At 38.4% G+C, this 23,372-nt stretch overlaps 1 protein-coding gene and 1 long non-coding RNA gene across 2 annotated transcripts in view; one reads left to right on the top strand and one right to left on the bottom strand.

Moving 5' to 3' along the window:
* NRG3 (neuregulin 3) overlaps window positions 1-23,372 on the top strand; it is a 337,591-nt gene that overhangs the window by 218,985 nt on the left and 95,234 nt on the right. Inside the window, exon 3 of the mRNA XM_059851236.1 lies at window positions 20,359-20,432. Within this exon, the coding sequence (XP_059707219.1) occupies window positions 20,359-20,432 (74 nt within the window). The remainder of the gene's footprint in view (window positions 1-20,358; window positions 20,433-23,372) is intronic.
* Window positions 3,871-9,666, bottom strand: LOC132329787 (uncharacterized). Its single transcript, XR_009487190.1, has 2 exons — window positions 9,266-9,666; window positions 3,871-4,116 (listed from the first exon to the last, which is right to left on the bottom strand). It is a non-coding gene; the product is annotated as an uncharacterized LOC132329787 (long non-coding RNA).

Raw genomic sequence — 23,372 nt, 5'->3', positions numbered from 1 at the left:
TTTTAATGGATGTTGTGTATGTAAACCTACATACCTGCTGCAAAATTGCAGAAGTCTTTAAATAATTTACAATTTGTTGATGGCTTGCAAGCCAGAGATGTGTTAGTCCTTTTCACAAGGACTTTTTCTCCTTTTTCCAATCTTTGTGAGATATATGCAAGAGTTATGTGCTTTCAAGTTCCAGTGTGTGTGTGTATGTATATGCATATATGAATATACATAAATATATATGACAGCCAGTTTAAATTCCAGCTAGATCTGCTGGTGAAAAAGGTGCTGCTTTTGCCATGGGCAAAATGCCAAAACTGTGCAGCCTGTCTGTGTTTGGTGCAATTACCATGTCATTCTCATCATACCCAGGCATGCAGAGCCCTGCTGCAATGCACAGGAGGCTCAGCTGCCTTGGGTCAGTGGTGAAATTCTAGGGAACCCTTGGAAAAGGGGATTCTCCTGATTCTTGGGTGTCAGTCTTCCATTATTGCCAATGTGATTTGTATTTGGTGTTCATGTAATTTGCCTCCAGTAGTAGGGCAGTGCGATAGAGAAATTGCATTTTGCCCGAACAAACTTTCTGCTTTTGCTTTCTTTTCATTCAGACAAGTTTGGTTGGGGTTTTTTGGTTTTTTTTAAGTAAGCAAATGATAAAGTGCTCAGAGACAAGTATAAATGCAACATTTTATTTTCTGTCTCTTATTAATGTCAGAATTTGGGGCATATCTGTCAAATATTTTAAGGGAAAGGAATTCAAGCTAGGCACACAGTTTATTTTCTTGGCCTGTATATCCATCTGGAAATTGCATTGATATAATGGTTGTATCCTCTACATTGAGGTACCTGTGTTATTTAATTAATTGGGTGTGTTAAGATGTTGCACAATGTAAAAGAAAAACCTGAAGCTGAATGAAAACACTGATACAGGCAAAACAGGTGTTCAAGCAGTTTAATGGAGAAAATCAGTGCTGGAAAGGAGAAAAGAAGATGCTGGCTCTGGTCACCACATCAGTCCTTCTGCCATCAGCATTTGCCAGTGAGGTGATTCTTTTCTTTGTCTTCTTCTATCCAGATTGGTAACTCCAGACTTCAGGAACCCACAAATCAACCTGTTTGCTCTTGTCTTATTTTGTGACTCTCTACAAATTCTTACAGAGCAAGAATGTTAATTATTAATAATTGGCCCGGGATAAAAATTGAGAGGATGTTCTCCAGCTCAGTATGTAGGTGGAACTTCTGAGTTGGAGACTTCTGATTGAAAATGTTTGTAAGAAAACTGTGAAGCATATAAAAGGATTTATTGTTGAGGGTCTTTTTTTCCCCTCAGAAAGCATTTCAAAATACGACTGTCATTCCTAAGAAAGGGAGTAAATGACAAAGAATGTTTTCTTTATTGACAAGTGACAATTTTAAAGTAGCAATGAAGAATCCCTCTGTGCTGCATTTTCCATTGTGATTCCAGGTTAGTGCTGAAACAGAGAGCAGAGTCTCATTCTGCCTAAGGTGATGATGTCTTTTGGGATTTAATGAACAAGGGGATTGCTGTACTGAGAGTGGCTCTTAGCAGATAATAGAATTAATTGAAATCAGAATTATAAAAAACTTCATTATTAGTTATTCCTGGGTTTATCTGGAAGAGGGAGGTCTCCCACCATTCTTTTCTGCTTAGATGACTTCCTCTATGTGCTAAATTTGCACTTTTGTGTATCCATATTGCATTTGAAAAGGAATCAAGAACAGCAAATCTTTCAATGATTTAAATTTGGGGTGGGGGCGGAGGGAGGAATCCGGCTGTTTGTGACATTATTTTTCATTTAAGATATGAATAAATATTTTAAGAAGCAACAAAAATGTATGAATGCATGCTTGAATTATTGGAAGTGTTTGGGTGGCTGGTTCCTATCCAGCTGTTCTTGGCACGTGATTGCCTTGAACTGTTCCAGATGTGATAAGGATATCACTGGGGCCTGCTGCAGGCACCTTCAAATTTTATTTATTTACTTTTCAAATTCCTGTATTACAAAAGTCAGCCAGCTGTGCAACTTGTGGTCAGTCACAACTGAAAATGACAGTCCAGTGTTTGATGGTGCTTTCCACCCTCATTCTAGGTATTTGTATTTTCATATTCTTGCTGTCTTTCTGTGTATGTCTAATGAGTGATGGACTGTAGCTTGTTTCTGGATATCAGACTTTAGGAAGAAAATCTGTTATTTATTCTTATCTGTTAACTTATCTATTACTGATACTTATTCTTGGGCCTCTGATATCCTGGAAGCAACAGAGGCATGAACCTTATGACATGTGTTGTTTTAATTTAAATTATATTCAGCAGGTCAAATCTCTCTGTTACCAAAAGATGTAAAAAGTTAAAATGTTGGCATTCTCCAAAAAAATTAGGTTTTGTGAGTAAAAGGCTCTATAAAAAGTTGTTGCATTCTTGGGAATCTTTTCAGTATTCTCTGGGCTTTTTTTTATTTACTTTAAAGGTGTTTTTTGGTAATTCTCTTAAAGCCCAAAAATAGTGTGCATTTCTGAGCTTCTCTACCCATGTATTCATACTGAAACCAGCTTCACTGAGTTAGTTCACAAGATTTAAAATCCTTTGTGTAGCTTAAATTTGTATATTTCAGGTCTGGTGGTATTATCTTGATCCATTCACAATCAATCATTTTTTTCCATCAATACCCCTAATATTTCATTTAAAACAAGTAAACGTGACCCTTTTTTTCTTTTTCATTAAGAAAAAGAAATGATTACTGATTAAGCACGAAAGTGGCTGAGCTTAGACTACAAGGATGATAATTAGAATCCTAGGTTATTCTTCTGGTAGAAAACTCAGAAATAAGTAAGGAAATAGCTGTGAACTCCAATCCACTTAAATCTAGATTAAGGACCTAGAATACAATCCAGCTAGATAAAGTCTAAGTCCTAGATGTATGACATTAATTGTACTTTGTGATGAGCAGGAGTCTTGTGCAGCTTCTCTGAGGAAGTGGGAAGCTCCCTGTCTGTATAAATGTGAGCAATGCACCTCTCACTGGACACAGTTTGCTTCAAGTGGATGCATTTGCTTCGAGTTTTGGGAAATTTAGGGGGGTTTGGAGTTGTTTTTTCCTTAGGGAAGCTGTAGTTTGTCCATTAGAGGGTCGGGATAGAGTTCATAATTAGGAAATATTTTGTAATATAAGGGATGTTGCTAATCCAGCATTTCCAAAAGTCACCTGAATTTTGTTGTGGGAATGATTTTATTGGAACTTCACTCTGAAAGTTAGACGTGGTTCTTTAGAGGAAGATCAGCTCAGAGTGTGACAGGATGATCCTCTGAGGCCAAGTGCCAGTTCCATTGACTGTTGGACCTTCACATGTTAGAGCTCTGAAAATAAGGAGTAATAATTCAGATGCATAAGAAGGGTGTTTCTTTTGTGATTTAAATGAAAACTTTTTAAACTGTCATTTTGGGACCTTCAGTGGTATTCTGTATTTAAAAAGGCATTTATGTAATTCTTATAGTCTCTGTCACTAAGGAACGGTATTTTAGGGGCAATGAAAAATTCAGGTAAGCTATAGAATATCCACGTTATTGGAAAAATTCAGGTTTTGGCTTTGGAACAGCTACAGGATTTTAAAAAAACAGAGTTGAATTTTATGAATATCTTGGAAAAATCATCTCATCTTGCTCGTCTGAAGTTATTTGTTATGTTGTGCAGTCAAACATCTGTTCAGAGTTTTAAAATAGTTAGAGATGACAGCAGTCCTCTACTGCTGGAGCATCCACAAGAGTATTGAACTGCCCCAGGATCTGTGTTTACAGAACATAGGCTGCATAAAATGCAGGAGATTAGGAAGGTGCAGAGGGAGTTGAAACTGTAGACAGCAACATATTTCATGTATGTTTTATTTATACTTGTGAAACCTGTGTTTACTGAGAGCTCAAGCAGGTGCATAAACAGGGAAACAAAAGTAATAAAGTACCAAACAACTAGCACAGTGCTAGCATTAAAAGAGCAGAAAAACAGAGCGAGTCTTTAGCTCTCTCTACAGTTGTAGCTTTTTTTTTTAAACTTCTTCCTTGGCTTATGGAGAGGGTTCTGTCTCACACCAAGTAGGGAGGGAGCTTGATCCACCCTGCAATAAGGAAATTATTGCAGTTACTGAGAGTTCAGAGTGGTGTAAGTGCTCAGCCTCCCAGCACAGTGCATAGGCTGGAGGAGAAGCCATTAAAATCAGACCCTAGCTCTGGTGATGCTGTCTGCATCCTTCTATTTTTTTGGGTTCCCAAAACTTGATGTTCCCGTGAGAGGTGTGGGTTCACAGTATGCTTTAATTTTTAGATTTCATTCCACCAGAAGAGATTTACCCCTGTGATCTGCAGGCTTTTCAGGTTAAATACAGTGTTCTTGGGGTGCCAAAACATCAAGGTGACCACAGCCTGAATTCTGCCTAGGAGGAGCCTGAGTAGCCTTGGCCTGAGCTGCTTCCTCTTGGGAAGGTCTTGCCAGGCTGCTTGTCAGGGAAGCTGAGAAGGAGGAGCTGGTTTCACTCAGGAGGCATTGCACTGGTGAGTACAGCTCAGCTGGGCACATTTCCTCTCTGCTGCAGCAAGGAAATTTTATCGTCTCAGCAGATGGCCAGAAACCCTGAAACACTGATTTAATTAACTGAAATCCCACCACCAGACAGCAGCTCTGGTGCCTGCATCTGGAAGTAGACCAGAATGCTGAAGGGGTAATATTGTCCTTCTGAAATTGCATTAGGCAAACTTTGGGACATCTAGGGGTTACATAAACATTGGTGGTGGGTTGGAGAGGAAAGAGTAAGTGCTGAATTGATAAGGGGATTAGAGTGCAAAAAGTCTTTTGAGAGCACTGCTGTTCTTCCTCCTGAAGATAAGCAAGGTTGTGCTGAGCAGTTTGGTAGTCTCAGTTGCAGTGGCTGGAAGTCAGCTTGAGTTTTAAAAGTTTTACAAGTGCGGTAGAGAGATGAGCATGAAAAAACAGATTTTGGGCTAAAAGCATGTGAGCCTTTCATTATGAGAGCATTTGATTGCTAGGCAAGCTTCACTTGGACAGAAAAGAGCCATTTGTCCCAGCTGCCTTCCAGTCCTGCTCTGGGGGGTGGGCTGGGGGTCTGTGAGCCCAGCTAAACCCAGGTGTCATGACACATTGTCCACAGGTATCCACAGACCCTCTCCTGGGAATGGAAGCAGCAGAGCATCCTTTCCTCCTGGGAATACAGGGGCAGTAGGAAGGCTATGCAATGATGAACTTGACTCCCCCTGTTTGACTGAGATAATGGTTGGATGCTGGCTGGACACTAAGGTGGAGGGGAAGAAAGCTAGGGTTCTGCATTAAAACAGCAGTCCTGAGACTAATTCTTATTTTCATTTCCACTTGCTCTGAGAAACCTTTGTTCTGTGTACACATTCCTTCTTCCCAAGGAAGGCCTAAGGCTTGGATAAGCTCAGTTACACACAGTGAACTTCAGAAGTGGTTTTGCTGCACTTTGTTTGTAATCTTAACTAGTGCTGCTTCCCTTTTATGAATCATCAAAGGCCCTCCTTTTTCTGAAATCTTCAGCTCCACACACAGAGATAGCAGGAACATGCAGAAAGGCTGTGGGTGATTGTTGAACTAAGTGTCTTGAGGAAGAATGCAGTAAGCCTCTCAATGAGGTGGTTGAAAAAAAATAGGTGCAGTGTTTTACAAATGCTGTTATTGTGCTGATGGGTTTGGTAGTTGCTTTCCAGTAGTGAATTAGTAGAGATCACATCAGCCAGACTCAAGAAAAATGGCTTGTTTTCTTCCAACCATCTGCTTAGCTGTAAATTGCTTTCTCCAAGTTGTATGCAATCTTTTGCTTTGCCTCTGTCTCTGCTTTAGCTCATGCTTCCTAATTTTTATCTCCTCAGGGTGCAATGTACTGTATCAATCAAAATAGGATAAGAAGGTCAAAAGTCCTCAAATGTTTTTATAAAAAAGGGGGAAAAATGGAACCAATACAATCACCTCACACATGGCATTTCATTTATGTCCTTTCTTTGTTGCATTATGGCTCTAAGTGAGGTGAGTTACTTTGAAAGCAATGGTGATGAAACCAGACCTCCTCAAGCTCTGGGACTTGTAGGGAAGAAAACAACATATATATATATATATATATAGAGAGAGAGAGAGAGAGAGAGAGACAGATCCTAGATTGCTGTAGTAGGTAAAGGAACCCCTGTGATTGATTTCCATGAGTCATGTGAGCACTTTACTTATAAAGCAGAGGATGTTATTTTCAGATTTGGAAGTCTTTTTTTCTTCTCATCTGTGGTTCATGATGCTGAATGATTGTTAAAAATTATAGTGAGATTCAGGAAATACATTGAGCTTCAGTAAAGGTTGCTTCTCTAGAACTGATTTCATTTTGTTCTGGGCTGGGTGAGAAGGGGTTGGTGTGGGGGTTGGTTTTTTGTTTTTTTTTTTTTTTTTTTGCAGTGGGAACTATTGTAATTGTCAGAGAAATGACCTTTTCATTGATCAGAGAATTGTTAAGGTAGGAAGACACCTCTACAGATCATCTGGTCCAGCCCCCTCTCAAGCTGATCAGTTACTTCAGGCTGTTCAGGACTTTCCGCCTGAGTTTTAAATATTTCAAAAGATGGATAGTCTGGGCAACCTGTTACAATATTTTGCAACCCTCACAGTAAACCAGAGGTATTTAAATAGAGTCTTCTGTACTTCAGTGTGGTTTCATTGTCTTTTCACTGGGTCACACTGATAAGAGTTTATTTCTGTGTCCTTTGGAGAGAAAAGGGCCTGGGGCTGTCCAAAAGGAGCTCCAGGAAGGTGCTGAAGAAAGCAGCTCTTCCCTGACACACCCATGTTACTTATTTACTTCACTGATTCCCTTCCACAGCACTCTGGGACTCAGGTTATTAGCAGTGATAGATATGCAAAACTCTTCTAATTACTTGAAAGGTTTTTTCCTGACTCAAGTAGATTTTGAAGTTTCAAAGGAAAAAAAAAAAATTCAGGATTGATGGATTTAATTTTCTATGATATGGCTCTAGAGACAGAAGCCTTTATATTAAATTGTAAATCTTTGCAGATTGAGTTTGTTTAAATAAGGCATAATTTTATGTTTAATATCTGGGAAAACCATTTTTTATGAAGTCAAGAAGATATTTTTGTAGATGATGAAGATGAACAATTTTCTTGGGTTTATGATTACTATCAAAAGATGAGACTCCTTTGGGGTTTGGGGTAAAAAAAAATATTTTTACCTGTCTGACTGATAAAATTAATGCAGATGCACTTATTTCAATTATTTTTGTGCAGTAGCCATATGGTTTGTAATGCAAGAAATATATTCTAAAATCAGTGGAAAAATGTCACTTTGCTAATTCAGACACTAAGTTTAGGTTTCTTGGGTTTTGGCTTGGTTTGTTTTTGGGGGTTTTTTTGGTGGTTTTGTTTTGTTTTTTAACATTTAGCTTGCAGTTAGGCTGAGCTAAATGATAAAGCCAGGCATGTCAAAATGGCTAAGAACAAATTTTATGCTTTACATTAGATCATGTTAACCTGACACTTTAAAATGCGGATTTCTAGCTCAAGTTTAACTGGACTTTTGCCCCAGGGATATCTGTTTTCATTCATTTTGTGAGGTTTTTCTTGACTCCAGAGGAATAATAAAAGCAAGTTAATGTGAACATGGATTTAATTCCCATGGATTTAAATCAATAGTGCAATCTTTAAAAAGTTCAATAAGTGTATAAAAGAAAAGGGCAGAAGTGTGTATCTTCCTTAATGCTATTTTTAAGACTTGAGATGTTTAGTCATTATGCTAACTTCAAGTTGGTCGTGTGAGTCTATTAATCTCTATTGCATCAGGTTCCATTTTAAAAATTTTATACCCAATCAAATTCAATCATTTCACTGTAAGTCCCATGTGAATAAGCATTGTTTAGCACAAAATAGAAAGCAATACCAAGTTGAAGTGCAGTTGATGTTTCTTTCGTTATGAATCTTGAACTCAGACTTGTATGAAGTAAATGAAGAGAATTTTAAACTACAAGTACATGGATTCCCTCACTTTATGCTGGTTATCTTAACTGTTTCATTACAATATTAGCCAGGTATTTTGAGAAGTTTTCTTCCCCACTAAGCACTTGGTAGGAGCATATTTAGGCTGGAGAACTATGGGTTTCAGCTCTTCAAGTGGATGTATTGAGGCATCATTTTGTTACTGAATCTTACTTTTTCTCTGGAAAATGGAATAGCATAGCTCTAAACCAGGTTTTATGCTTTTTCCATTTTTCAAAATATAAGTATTGTTTTGTATGAAAAATATACTATAAATCATAGCAGGATAAAATCCAAATTGAATTTACCATGTAGATCATTTAAGTAGTGGAGGGGAGTAAAGGGGAACAACTTCTGAAAGGAAGGACCAACATATTTCAGCAATAAGGAAAACACAATGAGTATATTTTTCAGAACGGTTCTCTTCTGTTTAGAAACACACTGAGTTGGTAAAAATAAACAAAAATTAATGAGTGTCTCATTTCTAATAAAGGTGAAAGACAGTAAAGACAACCAAGAAGGAAAAGGTTATTTGGTATTATTGGAAAAAGCAAGACTGGTCATTTTTTATTTTCTGATCTATGTACTGACGTTTAAAGGAACTTACTACACACAACTGGGGAAAAAACCTCATTAAAGGCATAGGTAAACATATAATGAGGTTACAGAGTAATTACTCCAGTCATAGTATAAATATTTTCATATATCAATTCCATGCACAAAAGTGAGATAAATTGTTTCACTGCAGGGCCGGTCTGACTTTTAAACAATCAATTTCTATATAAATGCAGTTATTTAGCCGTGCAGTTCTGAGGAGAGAAATGCCAGTAAATAGGAATGGTGTGAAAATAACAAGGGTGGCAAAGTTTTATTTAGAATAGTCTGTAACAAAGGAAATGAAGAAATGTCCAAAGTAACCTGAGATTAGCTAACTCAGTTAACCCTAATAAAATAACTGCTGCATCATGGAACACATCTTGGGCTGTCAAATTTTACCAAAAAGCACAGTAAATTTGTGAGCAGTAATCTCTGTTGAGCTGTTTGCCTCTGTGCCATGTGTTTGATAAGCTACTGTAGCATTATACTGAAACAACAAAACCTTGAGCTTCTGATATGTTTAGAGAATTGAACAAGGTATCTATCTGGAGAGGCAGAGGGATGAGACTGAAGTGTGTAGTCAGTGAATTTTCTGACAGTGAAATATAACTAACCTGTAAGCCATAAAGACACCAGTGCTGTCTCTTTGACAAGTTGAAGGCTGGGTCAAATGCAGAGCTGCTGGTTTCCAAGTGCTTTTTGGGCACTCAGCTGGCAATTGTACCTGCAGGAGCCTTTGCAGGTCTGTTATTGGAATGCTCTGTTCCAGAGGCAGCCCTGGAAGTTCTGGTTTGCTGAGTACTTTCCTCCTTGTCTGCCCAGGTGGAAAATTACAGGGGAGTAGCCTAGATCAGGTTTCTTCCAGCAGCCCCTGTTTCTCTGCAGATTTGCTGCACACCAACTTGCAGAGTCTTTCCTCAGAATCTCTGTGGCACTACTAGCATTAAGCCCTAAAAAAAGAGGAAAAATAGTAAAACTCTTGAAGCTAAATGGTGAAGCTGAGCAGGTCTGGATACTGGACCCATCCTGGCCTTGGCCTGTCTGTGGTTTGGCTGGTACCCAGCCTCCAGCCTCAGAGGTCATTGACACAAGGCTTTCCTCCCTACTTGTTTGTGGTTTAACCCCAGTGTTGCACCTTTGCAGCTGCTCCTTCTCCCCCAGTGGCAGGATGGGAATTGAAAGGGGAAGAGGGAGAAAACTTGTGGGTGGAAGAAAAGCCAGTTCAATAGGGAAAACAAAAGCTCTCCATGTGAGCAAAGTAAAACAAGGAATGAATTCACCACTTCCCATCCTCAAGCAGGTGTTCCTGTTCTTCCCACCCCCAGCAGGAGATGGCTGGGGAAGACAGACATCATCACTCCAAATGTCACCCTCCTCCTTCTTCTTCTCCCAGCTTTTTTATATTGCTGACCATGTGGTGTGGTCCCTTTGGTCATTTGGGGTCAGCTGTCCTGGCTGTGTCCTCTCCCAGCTCCTTGTGCATCTCCAGCCTCCTCAGGGGTGGGGCAGTGCCAGAAGCAGAAAAGGCCTCGTTGTGCTGTGCAAACACAGCTCAGCAGTAAGGAAAACATCCCTGTATTATCAACCCTGCTTCCAGAACAACTCCAAAATGTAGCTCTGGAACAGCTACTATGAAGAAAATGAGCTCTACTCCAGCCAAAGCCAGCCTGTTTCTATTCTGCGCTCCAAAACACGAGGAGCCTTTATGTCCTGTTTCTAGAAAGGAGCTCATATCCTGCATGACAGTGGATGGAAATGCCAAGATTTGCTTTGTTGATACTTGGTATATTAATATTTTAGAAGCTCAATTTAAAAAAGAAAATTAGAATATCCTAATTTTTCTTGTAATCAATGTATAATGCATGTTTCATTAACATAGCTTCACTTTATAAAAATTCTCAGTATTTTTTTTATCAGAAGAAAAACATAATGAATAAGGGAGCTTGACAATGCAGGATTTCCCCTTTCTGCAGAAAATGGCAAAGGTGTATTTATTTTATTACCCAGATGGCTTTAGTGTTTACATTGCCACCATTATTGCATATCTCTTGATAATTTTACCTCAAAAAATTCCAGCCACAGGGATGGCTGTGCTGATCTTATGTCACGGCTATTCCAGCAGCCCTGGCAGGGATGATGCTGTTCAGTAACAGGCTGAAGGTCACACAGGAGGAGAGTGGGGTGGCTCTTGGAGCTGAGCTGCTGAGCAGGCAGCCTCTGCTTTTTTCCTTCTAAAGGTTTTATTCTTTAGAAATTAGTTCCTTTGAAATAAGAATGAATACAATCAGAATGACCTGTTCTGCTCCTTTTGTGTGTGTGTGTGATGGGGAGGATTTTGCAGCACTGTCTACAGGCAGTGTGAACTCTGCTTCCTTTCTTTCACCTGAATTCAGAAGAGAATTATCAGGAACACATAGCTGAGTTCAGTTCAGTTGATTTATGATTAGGAATTCAAGAGAAGCAAATGTATTCATCAAATTTCCTAGGGACGTCTTGTCAGAGACTAATTCTAATCCACAAAATGATCTTAAATGGGAACAATGACTTTCCTGATTGTTGCTTTCTGCTGCCATTATTTTGGAAATGGAATCAAGCAAGAGTCTTGTATGTATGACCAGTATGTTCTGGCAGCAAGCATGTCAGATCTGTGCTACCTATTGGAGTTACTGTTATTTCATAATGTTCCAATCCTCAAAGTTTTCCTTTTTGCTGGGCTTGGCAGGTGGTGGCAGAGCATGGGTGGTTTCTCATGCAGCTGCCTACTTTTACAAAAAGTGTTGAGAAGAGATGAAAATTGTTCATTCAAATGTAGCAGGTCCTTTTGTGAACACTGTTCTTTTCTGTGCATAATTTTATCTTATATAGAAAATAACCACATTCCTAATTTTCCATTGGGAAAAAGTTTCCATTTTGCACAAGTAAATAATAATGTCACTGATGGGTCAGGTACTATCTGTAGCCAAGGGGTATTTCCTGCAGCTAATACACACCCTGTAGCCTGAAACATGCTCATCCAAACCCTACTAAATTACAAATATTTTGGCTGGTGAAGCTTTATTAAGTTGCATTAATAACTCATGGACCAAAACACTTGACTCCCTCGAATTTTTTGTATGGGTTTTTTTAAGTCATACAAGAAATTAATTCAGAAGACTAAATCTATATAGTGATACTTATGTTATAATGTCATTGCAATACATAAAGTTTTCTCTTCAGAAAAAAAGAGTATTCTGCACAAGACTAAAACTTTCTGTATAATAGGACAGCTTTAAAGATTTTTAGTTTTTTAGTCAGCAGTTTTACAGAGAGTGGCCTGTTTGAATTTTAAAACTAGTCTTCCTCTGGGCTCTAAATGATATTTAATATGCTAAGGAAGGGTTATTCTGAAAATGTTCCTGTATTTGAACTTTGGTAGGCAATTACAGTGCATGTCAAATTGTTGTTATCTCTAAAATGTGACGTGTGCAGACCATAGAAAATACAGTAGCAGAGGCATGTTTATCTCCTGCCTTAAAGTCAGGGGGCATCCTTTGTGTAGACCATCTGGTAGGAGTTAAGGATATTTTAACTGACACCTCCAAGTGGCTCCGATTATTTTTTTCAAACCAGGTATAAAAACAGGTACAAAGCAAATGGCTCGCTGAATTACTGAGGGGTTTTGAGTTCCTGGCAGAGGCACTCTGTTTCTGTAGGTAAGCACTGGCTTGATGTGACCTTGAGCTTTTTAGGAGAGCAGTGTGTGACAAGCAGTATTCAATGTAGATATTATTACTAGACAAGCTGAATTCCTGTGTGTATTTTAAATTTTGTCAAAAAAATTAAATAGAAAGTTTTACTGCCGTTTGAAAAATGGTCTTTATTCTGCAGGGCCAGGTGGAAGTCTTGCATTCCTTTGCCATGATAAACAAAGGATCCTTTGTACTTCTTGCTTGGGCTTCAATCAAAAAATTTAATTTCTCTGAGTATTTTTTGGTCGTACCTTTGAATTGGGAAATATTCAATGTAATAAAGAGAAAAATGTATTTGACAGTTTTTGAAAAAAGTCCAGGGCTCTGTTGCTTCTATTAAGTAGCTGGAAGCCAAAGATTTTAACGTTGGGCTTGTAATATTTGTGGGGAGCAAAGTGGGAAGAGACACATCCAGCAAAGCTGTTAAGCCACTTAGGAGAAGCGCAAACTCACTTCTTGCAATTACCAAATACTGTGATACCAATTATAAATCTTGCATCTTTTAGTCCTTTTTTATTGATTTCTTAGATATTTTTTTCCTAACTAGGTCCAGTCCCTGGCAGATGTTTTCAAGAAGAGTTTTGAAGGGCTTTTATTTATAAAGATGGCAATATTGGGCAGGCTTAATACAAAGCAAGGGTCTCGTTTTCATTTGTTTTTTCAAGTATTGAATGTGGCTTTTATCTCTGCTGTGTGAGGCTTTGAATATGGTATGAAATCACTTTCCATTTATTCAAAATCTTTCTTGTGGCTGATGACTGCCATGCATAATGAAAGACTATATTCATTTATCATCCATACTAAATCATTGATCACAGAGGTATCTTGTGGAGAAACCTAATCAAAGCTTTTCAGTTTTTCTGGTTGGTTAAACTCAGAGCAGCAAAGAAATGATTGCTCAGTTAGTTGGTTAAACATTTGGTTTATTAGGTGATACAGACAATTTCTAAGGTTTTTTGTGGTTTATGGATGTGGCTTGTTGTTAAGGAGATTTGGGCAGATGGCAAGGGTAATTCTTATCCCTTGAAAAACACAAAGACCATGTCTTAGGGTGAGCTGTTTATCCAGGTGTGGATATGCCACAAATGAATTTGATAGCAGGTAACTATCAATAATAGATTTATATTATTTTGGATACAAAACCTAACCAAAGTTGTAAGTGAATTCAATAGTCTGGAACCATTATGTAACAAATCTGCTTAGGCTATGTGCATTGATTAAGAATACAAAACTTTTTTTTTTTTTTTTTTTTTTTTAAGGAAACACCTTCAAATTAAAGAAAATTGGTCTGTTGTTGAGGGAAGGGAAATTATCATTAGTTCAGGTGCTGTCATAGGTCTGGATGGCTTGAATGGCTTTACTAACATAGCTTGTTAATTTTATTTCTTGTTATGACCTACCTTTTAGGAAAGACAAAGAAGGCAAGCCATCTGTATTGGGAGAGGAATGATAATTCAGTAGTTCCAGCATAATTATGGATGAGGCATTTAAGTCAAATCCACAGAACTCCTTTTCAAATGTTAAAAGCCTCATTTAGTTCAGTGTTTCCTACAGAGGATTTACTAAAGTGTCCCCTTTTAATTTCTCCAAGGCTAAAGGATACTGAAACACTGGAGTCAACAAATTAGCTGAAAGTTTTATTATCTAAATCTGGGCAGTGTCTCAGGGTTGTGTAGCTGTGACCTCTACTCTTTATGCCATCTACTGAGAGAGCATGGCAGTCCTTCCCTGTTTCAGAGAGCTGCACTGACAATTTACATACTGAAGAATACAGTGAATTGTACCAACCATAAATATGAGTTTTTAACAATCTGACTCTAATTCCTCTATGATGTTATTGTTTCAGCTGGCCTGGTTCCACAGAAAATAATGTAAAAAAAACCCTCTTTCTTTACTATTCTTTGTCTGCCTTTTCAAGATAATTTCCTTTCTAGTTACTTGCTCTACTTATTTTTAATAGTTACAACATTTTTAAAGGAAACTGGCAGACAAATGGATTTTTTTGGTTTTTCTTTTAAAGTTGGTACTGTCCATTCTGTAAGAGTTGTACTATTTCTTTAAGGAAAGAAAGAGAAGCAGCAGATACATACCTTAATTCAGTCACATAGCAGATTGCAAGGTCTTAACAAAATTAAGTTAAAACCCTGGTATGAAACTTTTATTTTACAGTAAGTAGCCTCTCTGTTGTGGGGATTATCTAAAATTGACTTTTTGAAAGGGGGGAAAAAAAGGAAAATAGGAGGAGGGTGAGTATCCCAGATTATTGTTGATGCCTTCCCATCTGAAGGGATTCATGAGTATGTTAGAGAAGCAGTATGTCTTTAGCCAGTTCCTTTATTGGATCCCCAGTTTGTTCTTTTTAATGCCATGCATTCATGTTACTTTAATTTAGTGTATTTTTATGTGTCTATATTGAATTCAGTTTAGTTTTAGTTAGTAGGTTATATGTTGTGCACAGCATAGACCATGGGGATGGAGCTTGAAGAAAGGAGCTTCTTCTAAGAATAGATAACACTCAATTGATCAGGACATTTCTGAGATATAGAAAACCTGGCTTTGAGTCTCTAATGCTCCATTCTCACACCAAAAACTGAATGTGAATCTCACACCTCAGGTGGGTTCCTGATCAGCAGACTGCAACCTACTCATTTTTCTGAAGGGTTCATTTTCTCCCTGGCTTTGAGCACAGTGTTTTCACTTGTGACTTGGTTCTTTGGTGGAACCAAAGAAGCTTCTTTTCTGCTTAGACTGGCTGCATTAAAATGTGTTAAATGACAAGATATCCTGTCTGACCCTCACTGTTAAGATTAATTTTTCTTCCCTTGTGAATAAAATCTTCACCTAATAACAATCCAAATAATAAATATAAATTTCTGTGTATTCCAGTTAAGGTCATTCTCATTGCAAGTACAGAAATCTATACTTAGCTTACCTGCAGAGCAAAGGAATTATTTTTCATTGTTTACAGCATATTTCAGGCTAGTGTGGGACAGCCCAATGGCCTACATAATGTCATGGCTTGCTGTCGTAGATTTATTGTGTAACTGACTCTCTGACCCAGGTTAAAGAGTATTGCATTCTCTGTGTGAAAATGAATACTTGATCAAAATTCATAGACCATTACAATATTTTCTTATCATGATCTTGGACTTCTCTCTTAGAGGATAAATAAGAGCTGCAGTATGTTCTCTTACTGGCATCTGAATCTTAGTACAGGGGATATAATGGTGTCAGGAGAAAATAATTGTCAACTGATCCACTGAGATGGATCATTCTAATTAATATCATCTTTGAGACTGCCAATTTGCAGTTTTACAAGGGGATGGAAATGTGTGTAGATTTGGATTCACTGCAAAAATTAAATTTCATTTTTCATAGGTACTATTAATTCCATCTTTCAAATTGGATTACTCCTGTTTATGAGACTGGAATCAGATTATAGGTTCATATAAGTTAATCTTTTGGGCACTGTGCTATTATGACTTTTTTTTTTTTAAGTCACAAATCACCTTTGGCCTAGGACATGCTTGTTTTTCTGGTGTGTAGTCATGTGTAGTCCTACAGCTTTCTCTTCTGGTGTAGTCTGTCCCTGAGATGCCACATGTAATTTTCAACATTTTCATTTGAAATTAACTCATATGTTTTATTTTTGCCAAATTCTTTGTGCAGAAAAACTATTTTCTGCATACTTCTTCACGTGGTCAGAGGCAATGTGATCACCACACTTAGGGAAGAGGGAGAATTGTTTCCATATCAGATGAATGGATATCACAGAGGAGGAGGAAAGGAATGGGGGATTCATAGTGTTGCCTTCTTTCCTAGCCTCTGCAGTTTGCTGCTGCCACTCACTCTTCTGCATTCTCCACCTTCCTCTCCCTTGACAAGTAAATATTTAGGCTTAATAGGGAAGTGGAGCTCTATATAGAAGTGTTTGGGGAAAATGTAAATTGTGATAGCATTGGCTTCTTGGCCTTAAGTTTTAGGTCCTACCCTAAGTCTTCTAAATAGGTTCTCTTTCTTCCCTTTCTGCTGTTTTAAATCTATTTTATTCTTCATCTCTGTTTATTGTGCAATTTGATCCACCCTCACCAGAATTCACTTTACTTTTTCAGATGTATCCAACCTGAAACCTGTGATATTAGAGTGCTGTGTTAGTCTTATGAGTGACACAGTCATCTATTTGAAATGTCCCTTGGCTCCATAACGTTGTACAAGAAACAGTTCTGGAAAATGTCCATAGAAAGTGTCTGTGGTCTCTTTGACTAGAACATACATGTATTAGTACTATTTAACATTAGCAAAAACAATGAAAGAATGAATGAAGTCTCATACTGTACTTACGTTTTAGTACTTAGGTGCTAATGTGCTTAAGTAAAAAGGGAAAAAAGCCTTCTCACGAGGAATGAGAGATGTGTTTCTCCCTGTATGTTTTCACACGGAGGTCATTGTGGCTGACTTCACAAAGTGCAATGCACAATGTAGTTTGTTACTGGTGACCTCAAAAAAATCATCTGGGAAAGTACATTGCCAAAAAAAGTTGTGAAAAAGGCATGATGAAATAATCTCAGTTGAATTTAGCACTTATCAGTTAGGGATATGCTTTGCAAGCATTTCAGCAGTGCAGATTAGCTTTACCTGTGCTTGTCTTTTCATACTGTGTGATCAGAAGCCCTTAACTAATTCCATTCACACAGCACAATCCGGTTGATATTTTTGGTCTAGAGCCTGGACAGACACACTCATTTGGGTGAAAATCTGAATGCAAAAAGGGAATTCCTTTTTTTTTTTTTTTCCCCTATTTACTTTGCAAACAGGCTGTAATTAACACCATTTTTAGACCCCTTTGCCGTGGTGTTCACTTATGCCCAGGCCTGCTGGTGCAGAGCAGTGCTTCAGCAGAGGAGCTGTTCCTGGTGCTGGAATGGATCTTAGGCTGTCCTCTCCAGCCTTTGCTGCAGGGGTCCCACATGCACATCAGAGCTTTTGCTGCACTACAGGCATTATCTTATCCAGGTTCTTTTTCTTTTCTATTTTTTTTAGTGGTATCTCTAATAAACATTAGTTTGTCTCAGAACTGAGGGATCATTTCTGAAACCATGGGCTGCACCGAGGCATTTCTCAAGGTTTCTCTGGTAACTCATGGCTTTTTTAATGCATCCATAAATATGTATTTGATCATTCACACTGCATATGGCAATACTGAGTGGCCTCATTTAGACTTTGCTGAACTTCTGTATGTGTCACCACAGTGCTGCTTTCATAGGGTTTTCTGCAGTGGGTTGTTGTGCTTTCATACCCAGAGGTGTGATACCAATAAGCAGCATGTGTGCATATCACATCTGCCTATTTAGGACACATGGTAGCTGCTTTAGCTAAGATTATGGGATGCCACATCATGAAAAACTTTTATCATATTGTAGCATTATAACTGTCAAATGTACATTCTGCAAGGCTTAAGAACTTCACGTGCAAAAGTTTGAACAGGTGTCATAATAGCAGAGCAATTATTGCTATTATTTACTTTCACAGATTTAAAAAAGAATTTGTTAAGGGAACTAGAAGACTTTAATTTTTATCTTTGCTGAAAAACTTAATGCAGTTTAAAAAAACAAGCTATGTTTGGCCATCAAGTTGTAGAATAACTGAGGCTGAAAATATCCTCTAGGATCAGTAAGTCCAACTGTTAACCCAAACCCACGTCTAAACCATGTCCCTCAGCACCACATCTACAGCTTTAAATCCCTCCAGGGATGCTGAACTCCATCCCTTCCCATGGCAGCCTGTTCCAATGCCTGACCACAGTTTGAGTAAAGAATTTTTTCCTAATACCCAAGCTAACCCTTCCCTGGTGCAGTTTGAGGCTATTCCCTCTCATCCTGTCACTTCTTACCTGGGAGAAGAGACTAACCCCCACCTCACTGCATCCTCTTCTCAGGGACCTGTAAAGAGCAGTAAGGGCCCTCCTGAGCCTCCTTTTCTCTGGCTAAACCTCCCCAGTTCCCTCAGCCACTCCTCCTTTGTGCTCCACTCCCTTCACCAGCTCCACTGCCCTTGTCTGGACTCACTCCAGCACCTGAATGTCCCTCTTGTATTGAGGACCACAGAACTGGACACAGGATTCAAGGTGCAGTCTCACCACAGTAGCTATTATCTGAGTGTAAGGTTATGGTGTCACATTAAAAGATTATCCTTTGCAATATCATCCACCTCTGTACTTTATTTTGAAAGAAACACATTCCCCTTGTGGCGTGTTTGTCAGAGGTACAGCTAAGTGAAAATGTCCACGCACACTGATGAGCACTTGGCACAGCTCTTCCAGGAGATAACACTCTGTGTCTCTCTCCTCACATGCTTTTGTGACAGCAGTTTAGGATAGAGGGTCTTAAATCTGTAATATGGTGTTTAAACCCAGGGCAGGTGCAAATGTGTGCCAGAAAGTTAATAGAAAATGCTGACAGAAAGGCAAGAATCCCCACCACTGCAGGTTGTACTTAAGCTTTGGTATGGGGTCTGCCAGCCCCTCTCAAGACTGTGAAGAGTTTCTTTTTGATTTGAGACAGCTTCTGATGTTTCGTAATCAGAGGCAAAAGATGCATGGGTCAGTATCTGAGTACATGTGGACTTCAGTTTTTTTGACTAGTGGGCAGTTTTAATTAATAAAATATTTTTTCCTTGACCAATAGCTTATGGCCACTGTCATAGAATCTGAATCAAACAAAACCTGAACAGTTTTTTTCAAGTCAGTTATTTTATAGATAGGCAAGTACTGGGAGGAAGCTGATCTCCAAAGCAGTACCTCATATCCATCAGGGAGTAAGGCCAAAAGGGACATTTTGAAATATTATATGTATGAGGGTTTTAAATCTTTTTGTTACTGTGGATTTTTACTACATTTTTGGGTCTGATGGGAACATAATTTACATAATTTCTCACAAATGTTCTTACTAATCCCTGAGTCAGTGCTGGTGAGATGCACTTCTCATTGAACCATTAATTTATAAAACCAAAAGTGTATTAAAAGGCAACATTTAGAGGAAGCCTGAGTACAAACATTGTGAAGGAACAGATAACTTCCTCTCCTGACATTATCACATCATTCAAGCTGCAGTTGTCAACCCTAATGAAAGGTGGTGATGCTGATTTGAGCATATTGCTTATGTGATGTGCAAGAGCTTTGGGAGATAAGGAATCCCTGGTGCTATCATTTATAATTAAAGTGTCCATCACTTTCCTCTGAAAAACTGCTTGACGAATAAATAATTAAAGATCTGATTCTGATACACTCTAGTTGAAATGAGACTTCTGAGAACGGTTCAAAAGCAGCAAATGGAATTTCTTCAAAGTAAGGCTTCAAGATAAATAATAGTATTACAATCTCAGTCAAAGCCAGCTCTTGTTTGTTGAGGCAGGAGGGTATTCTGGTTTAGGTGCTTTAAAATCTAATCTCACAGGCATCTTAAACTTCCTGCTTGCAAACAATGCCTGAAGATGTCTATCCTTTTATCTTTTAAGCATAGTATAAATTGGTATTAAAATTAATGGCTAGCTAACTGTTCCCTGCATTTTCAGACAGCCAAAGATAAGTTGTCTGTCTCATGGTGTGTGCAGCATGGAAGCTTTATAAAATGCTGTGTTACCTAACGAGTTTATTTTACTTGCAAATAGGCGTATTTTATACAGGTTTTTCCTTTGGTTGTTTCACTGAATTGATGTTTCAAATAATGATTATGCTAGAACAATGTTTGTTTTCATAGTTTCTAAAATAATCGAAAGGTTTGAGGGGAAATTTTTTGAAATACAAATTACTTTACCTGCTTCCATTGTGTTCCAGTAATAGCCATGCTCCCATCAGAGTGCCAATAACTTGCATATTGTAGAGCTGCAAGTCCCTGGCGGTGTTGGCAGGGTTGGTTTGGTGCCTTGAGATTAACCTTTCACTGCCGCATGCGTATGTTTGTCATTTATCCCCTTTTCCTCAGGTGCAAAGAGGGCTACCAAGGAGTCCGCTGTGACCAATTTTTGCCGAAAACCGACTCAATCTTGTCAGATCCAAGTACGTCAAATGTTTTTCTTCTATTTCCAATCCATGCTGGAGGCTGCTCTTGCCATGTGAGATGACCCTTTGCCTGTAGTCAGACAGTCCCTGCTGTGGGCCACTGCAGATGTGTGTCACGAGCAGGAATGCTCTTGTTGGTAGGGTGAAAGCACATCATCCAGTCTCTGTTCTTGTGCTGCTCCAGCAGGGCACATGGTTCCTTATGGTTTGGAATAATGCTGTCCCTGCTTAGAGCCAAAACATTTGTGTTTCTCTACTTTTGACTCAACAACAAATAAAATTACATAATCCAAAAGGAAACCCGGTATAGAGTGCAAAGTGGTTCCTTCAAAAGGAAATAAATGCACATTGTGTGCCACTAAGAGATTATAATCTCCTTGGAAATAGTTAATATCAGTTTACATGGAAGTTAATTATTTTTCACTTTGACAAGTGATTTGTTGTCTCTTTGCATAAATAATAAATTATAAAGATGTACTTTCAGGTAGTACTGTGGAGACAAAGTAACTTTCTATTACACTGACCGGTGCATGTCACAACAACATCTGCATATATCTTCTCTTATTCCACTGTTTTCCTTTCTAAATTCTCTTGACTAAAAAAACTATGCCAAAAATATTATCCAAGATGAATTTTTGGAAGGTGAATCCATTTAATTATGTTTATCTTACATTTTTAAATGAAGTGACGTACAACAAAGGGTCATATCCAATCTCTTGGTTTTGTTCATATACCTGGAAACTGTAGCATATTAAGTCTTCTGGTTTTGGGTACTCTTTAAAATTAGATTTTAGTTGGGTTTTTTTGTTGTTGTTTTTTTGAAGAGCAATGCTTGTTTTTCTAGTCTTTGTGCTTTTTAATTTATTTTCTTGTGCTTTTCCATGTGAAAACTTGTTTCCAAAGGCACCTGTTGCTTTGTAGTTCTCTGTGTTGTGTAGCTGCCATTTTGGTTTGCTTTGTGTTTGGTTTATTTTCTCCTTAGATTGACCTTTAATGGTAAAGTGCAGAGCTTGTAGTGAACAGGCACAGTCTACCTCAGCCAAGTCTTATGTCCATGTGTCAGTACAGAAGCTGTGTATATATCAAAGAAAAAGGTAGTTTGTATCCTAGAAGTGTAGGAATGGACAGCTGATGAACTACAGTTCTGTCTGACCTGGTTTTCACTGGGGACTCTGGCTTTACTCTCTCAAGAGTAGAGGTTAAATCTGTGCAGATTCAACACAAAGCCCCCAAAAGCTCCCAGATTAGGCTGCATCTGACAAGACCAAAATCCCCATAGTGTTTACCTGATGCAGACAGTATTTTTATTTGTTTCTTTGTGTTGGTTGCACAGGCTTGCTTCCCTTTATTAGGAGATGCTTACTCCAGTTGGGTTCTGGCTGGATTGTTTCCAGAGCACTTTTCAGCCGTATGGTAGTGAGGCTAAGTGCTGCTGAAGCAGCCTTTTTATACCTTCTGAAAACAAAAACTAATGTTTTTATTTTGTTGAGATTTTCTTTCAAATTTGTATTATTTGGAGTATGTAAGGAGGAGAGGCTTTGGCTTGACATTGTCATGGGTCCACTGGACACACCTGTGACCCAAAAGGAGCCTCTCTTTTGGTATGAATGAAGAAGGTTAACATGAGTTAGGTATGTTTCTAGTCAGCTTTGAAATTTATCTTACATTTGAGCCATGTCTGTTTTCAAAAGAGGAAAAGACAGGTCCAGTTCTGTGTACTGGTATAATGTGATATATCTCAGTGTACATGTGTGCTCATGCACTTGTTCTAAGGATGTTGAGCCTGGAAGGAAGATAATTGAACTTTCTGCTGCAGCTGGACAGTGACAACATTTTGTTCAGGAGTTAAATCAGTTATCTTCCTTCTGGTGAGAGAAAAAGAAATAATACCATGCTGATAAGTGGCACTCAGTAGCAGAAGTGTTTGTTATTTACATAACCTGAGGAGTGTAAAAAGTATTTGACACAGTAGTCAAGCACAGTATTATCATTTTCAAAGGCTCTGAGTTTGCACTGCCAAAACTTAGGTTTGTGGTTGAAGGTGTTCGGATTAGAAAGAGAATGGCTGAAGGGTGAATTTGGAGGTGGCTCCAGGAAGAAGCAATTTTTTTAAATGCAACACTAAATTTCTGAAATCTGGGAAATGCAATGACGGCTCTTTTGTCTGGGCTGCACATAGCCGGCACTGGCTGCTGTCAGTCAAGCTTTTTGAACAAGTCCAGCACAATTGAGTTTCATGGGATTTCTTAGGGTGTTCCTGGTGGTGAATGTGCTGTTGATGACACGTGTGATAACATTTAGCTTATTTGAAGTTTGCATGCATGAAGTACTGAAGCAATGTTTTTGTCTTACCTAGCCTGTGATATCACAGGTTGTATTTTCAGAATATACCTTTGTCATGACTGGGAAGTGAATCTGTACCAGTCACTTGATAAATAGCAACAATTTTGTTATGAAGTTGATACTTATGAACATGGGCCAAAGCATCTTCATTTTTTTGGTCGTTTTTTAAATAGCCTGCTAAAACAAACCAAGCTTGTTCAGAGTATGCTATTATCTGCATATCATTTGCATAGTATAAAACAGTGTGTTATGGCCCTGCAGTACTTTTAACACCAGCTTCTTACCTCATTCAAGATGTATGTTAGGCAGGTCTTGACTTTGCATCACAGACATTAATACAAATTATGTATTACTTAATATAGATTAATGCATGCTAGATCACGTACATATAGTTTAATTCAAGTAACTGATGAAGGTATTTAAGATTCTGTTTTCAGGAAAGACTTCTTGAAACTACTAGATGGTGTTTCAGAGTTCCTGAATTGGCATCCATGGCTTCTTGCAGTCAGATCTGCCACCTGCTACCTTCCTTCAGCTCAAAGAGAGGATTAAAGTCCTAAGAAAAAAAATTTAAAACACACACAGACCAATATC

Source organism: Haemorhous mexicanus, chromosome 7 (genome assembly GCF_027477595.1).
Source record: "Haemorhous mexicanus isolate bHaeMex1 chromosome 7, bHaeMex1.pri, whole genome shotgun sequence".
Taxonomy (NCBI): domain Eukaryota; kingdom Metazoa; phylum Chordata; class Aves; order Passeriformes; family Fringillidae; genus Haemorhous; species Haemorhous mexicanus.
The sequence above is the reverse complement of the archived record's forward strand: the minus strand, read 5'-3'. Positions and strand labels throughout refer to the sequence as shown.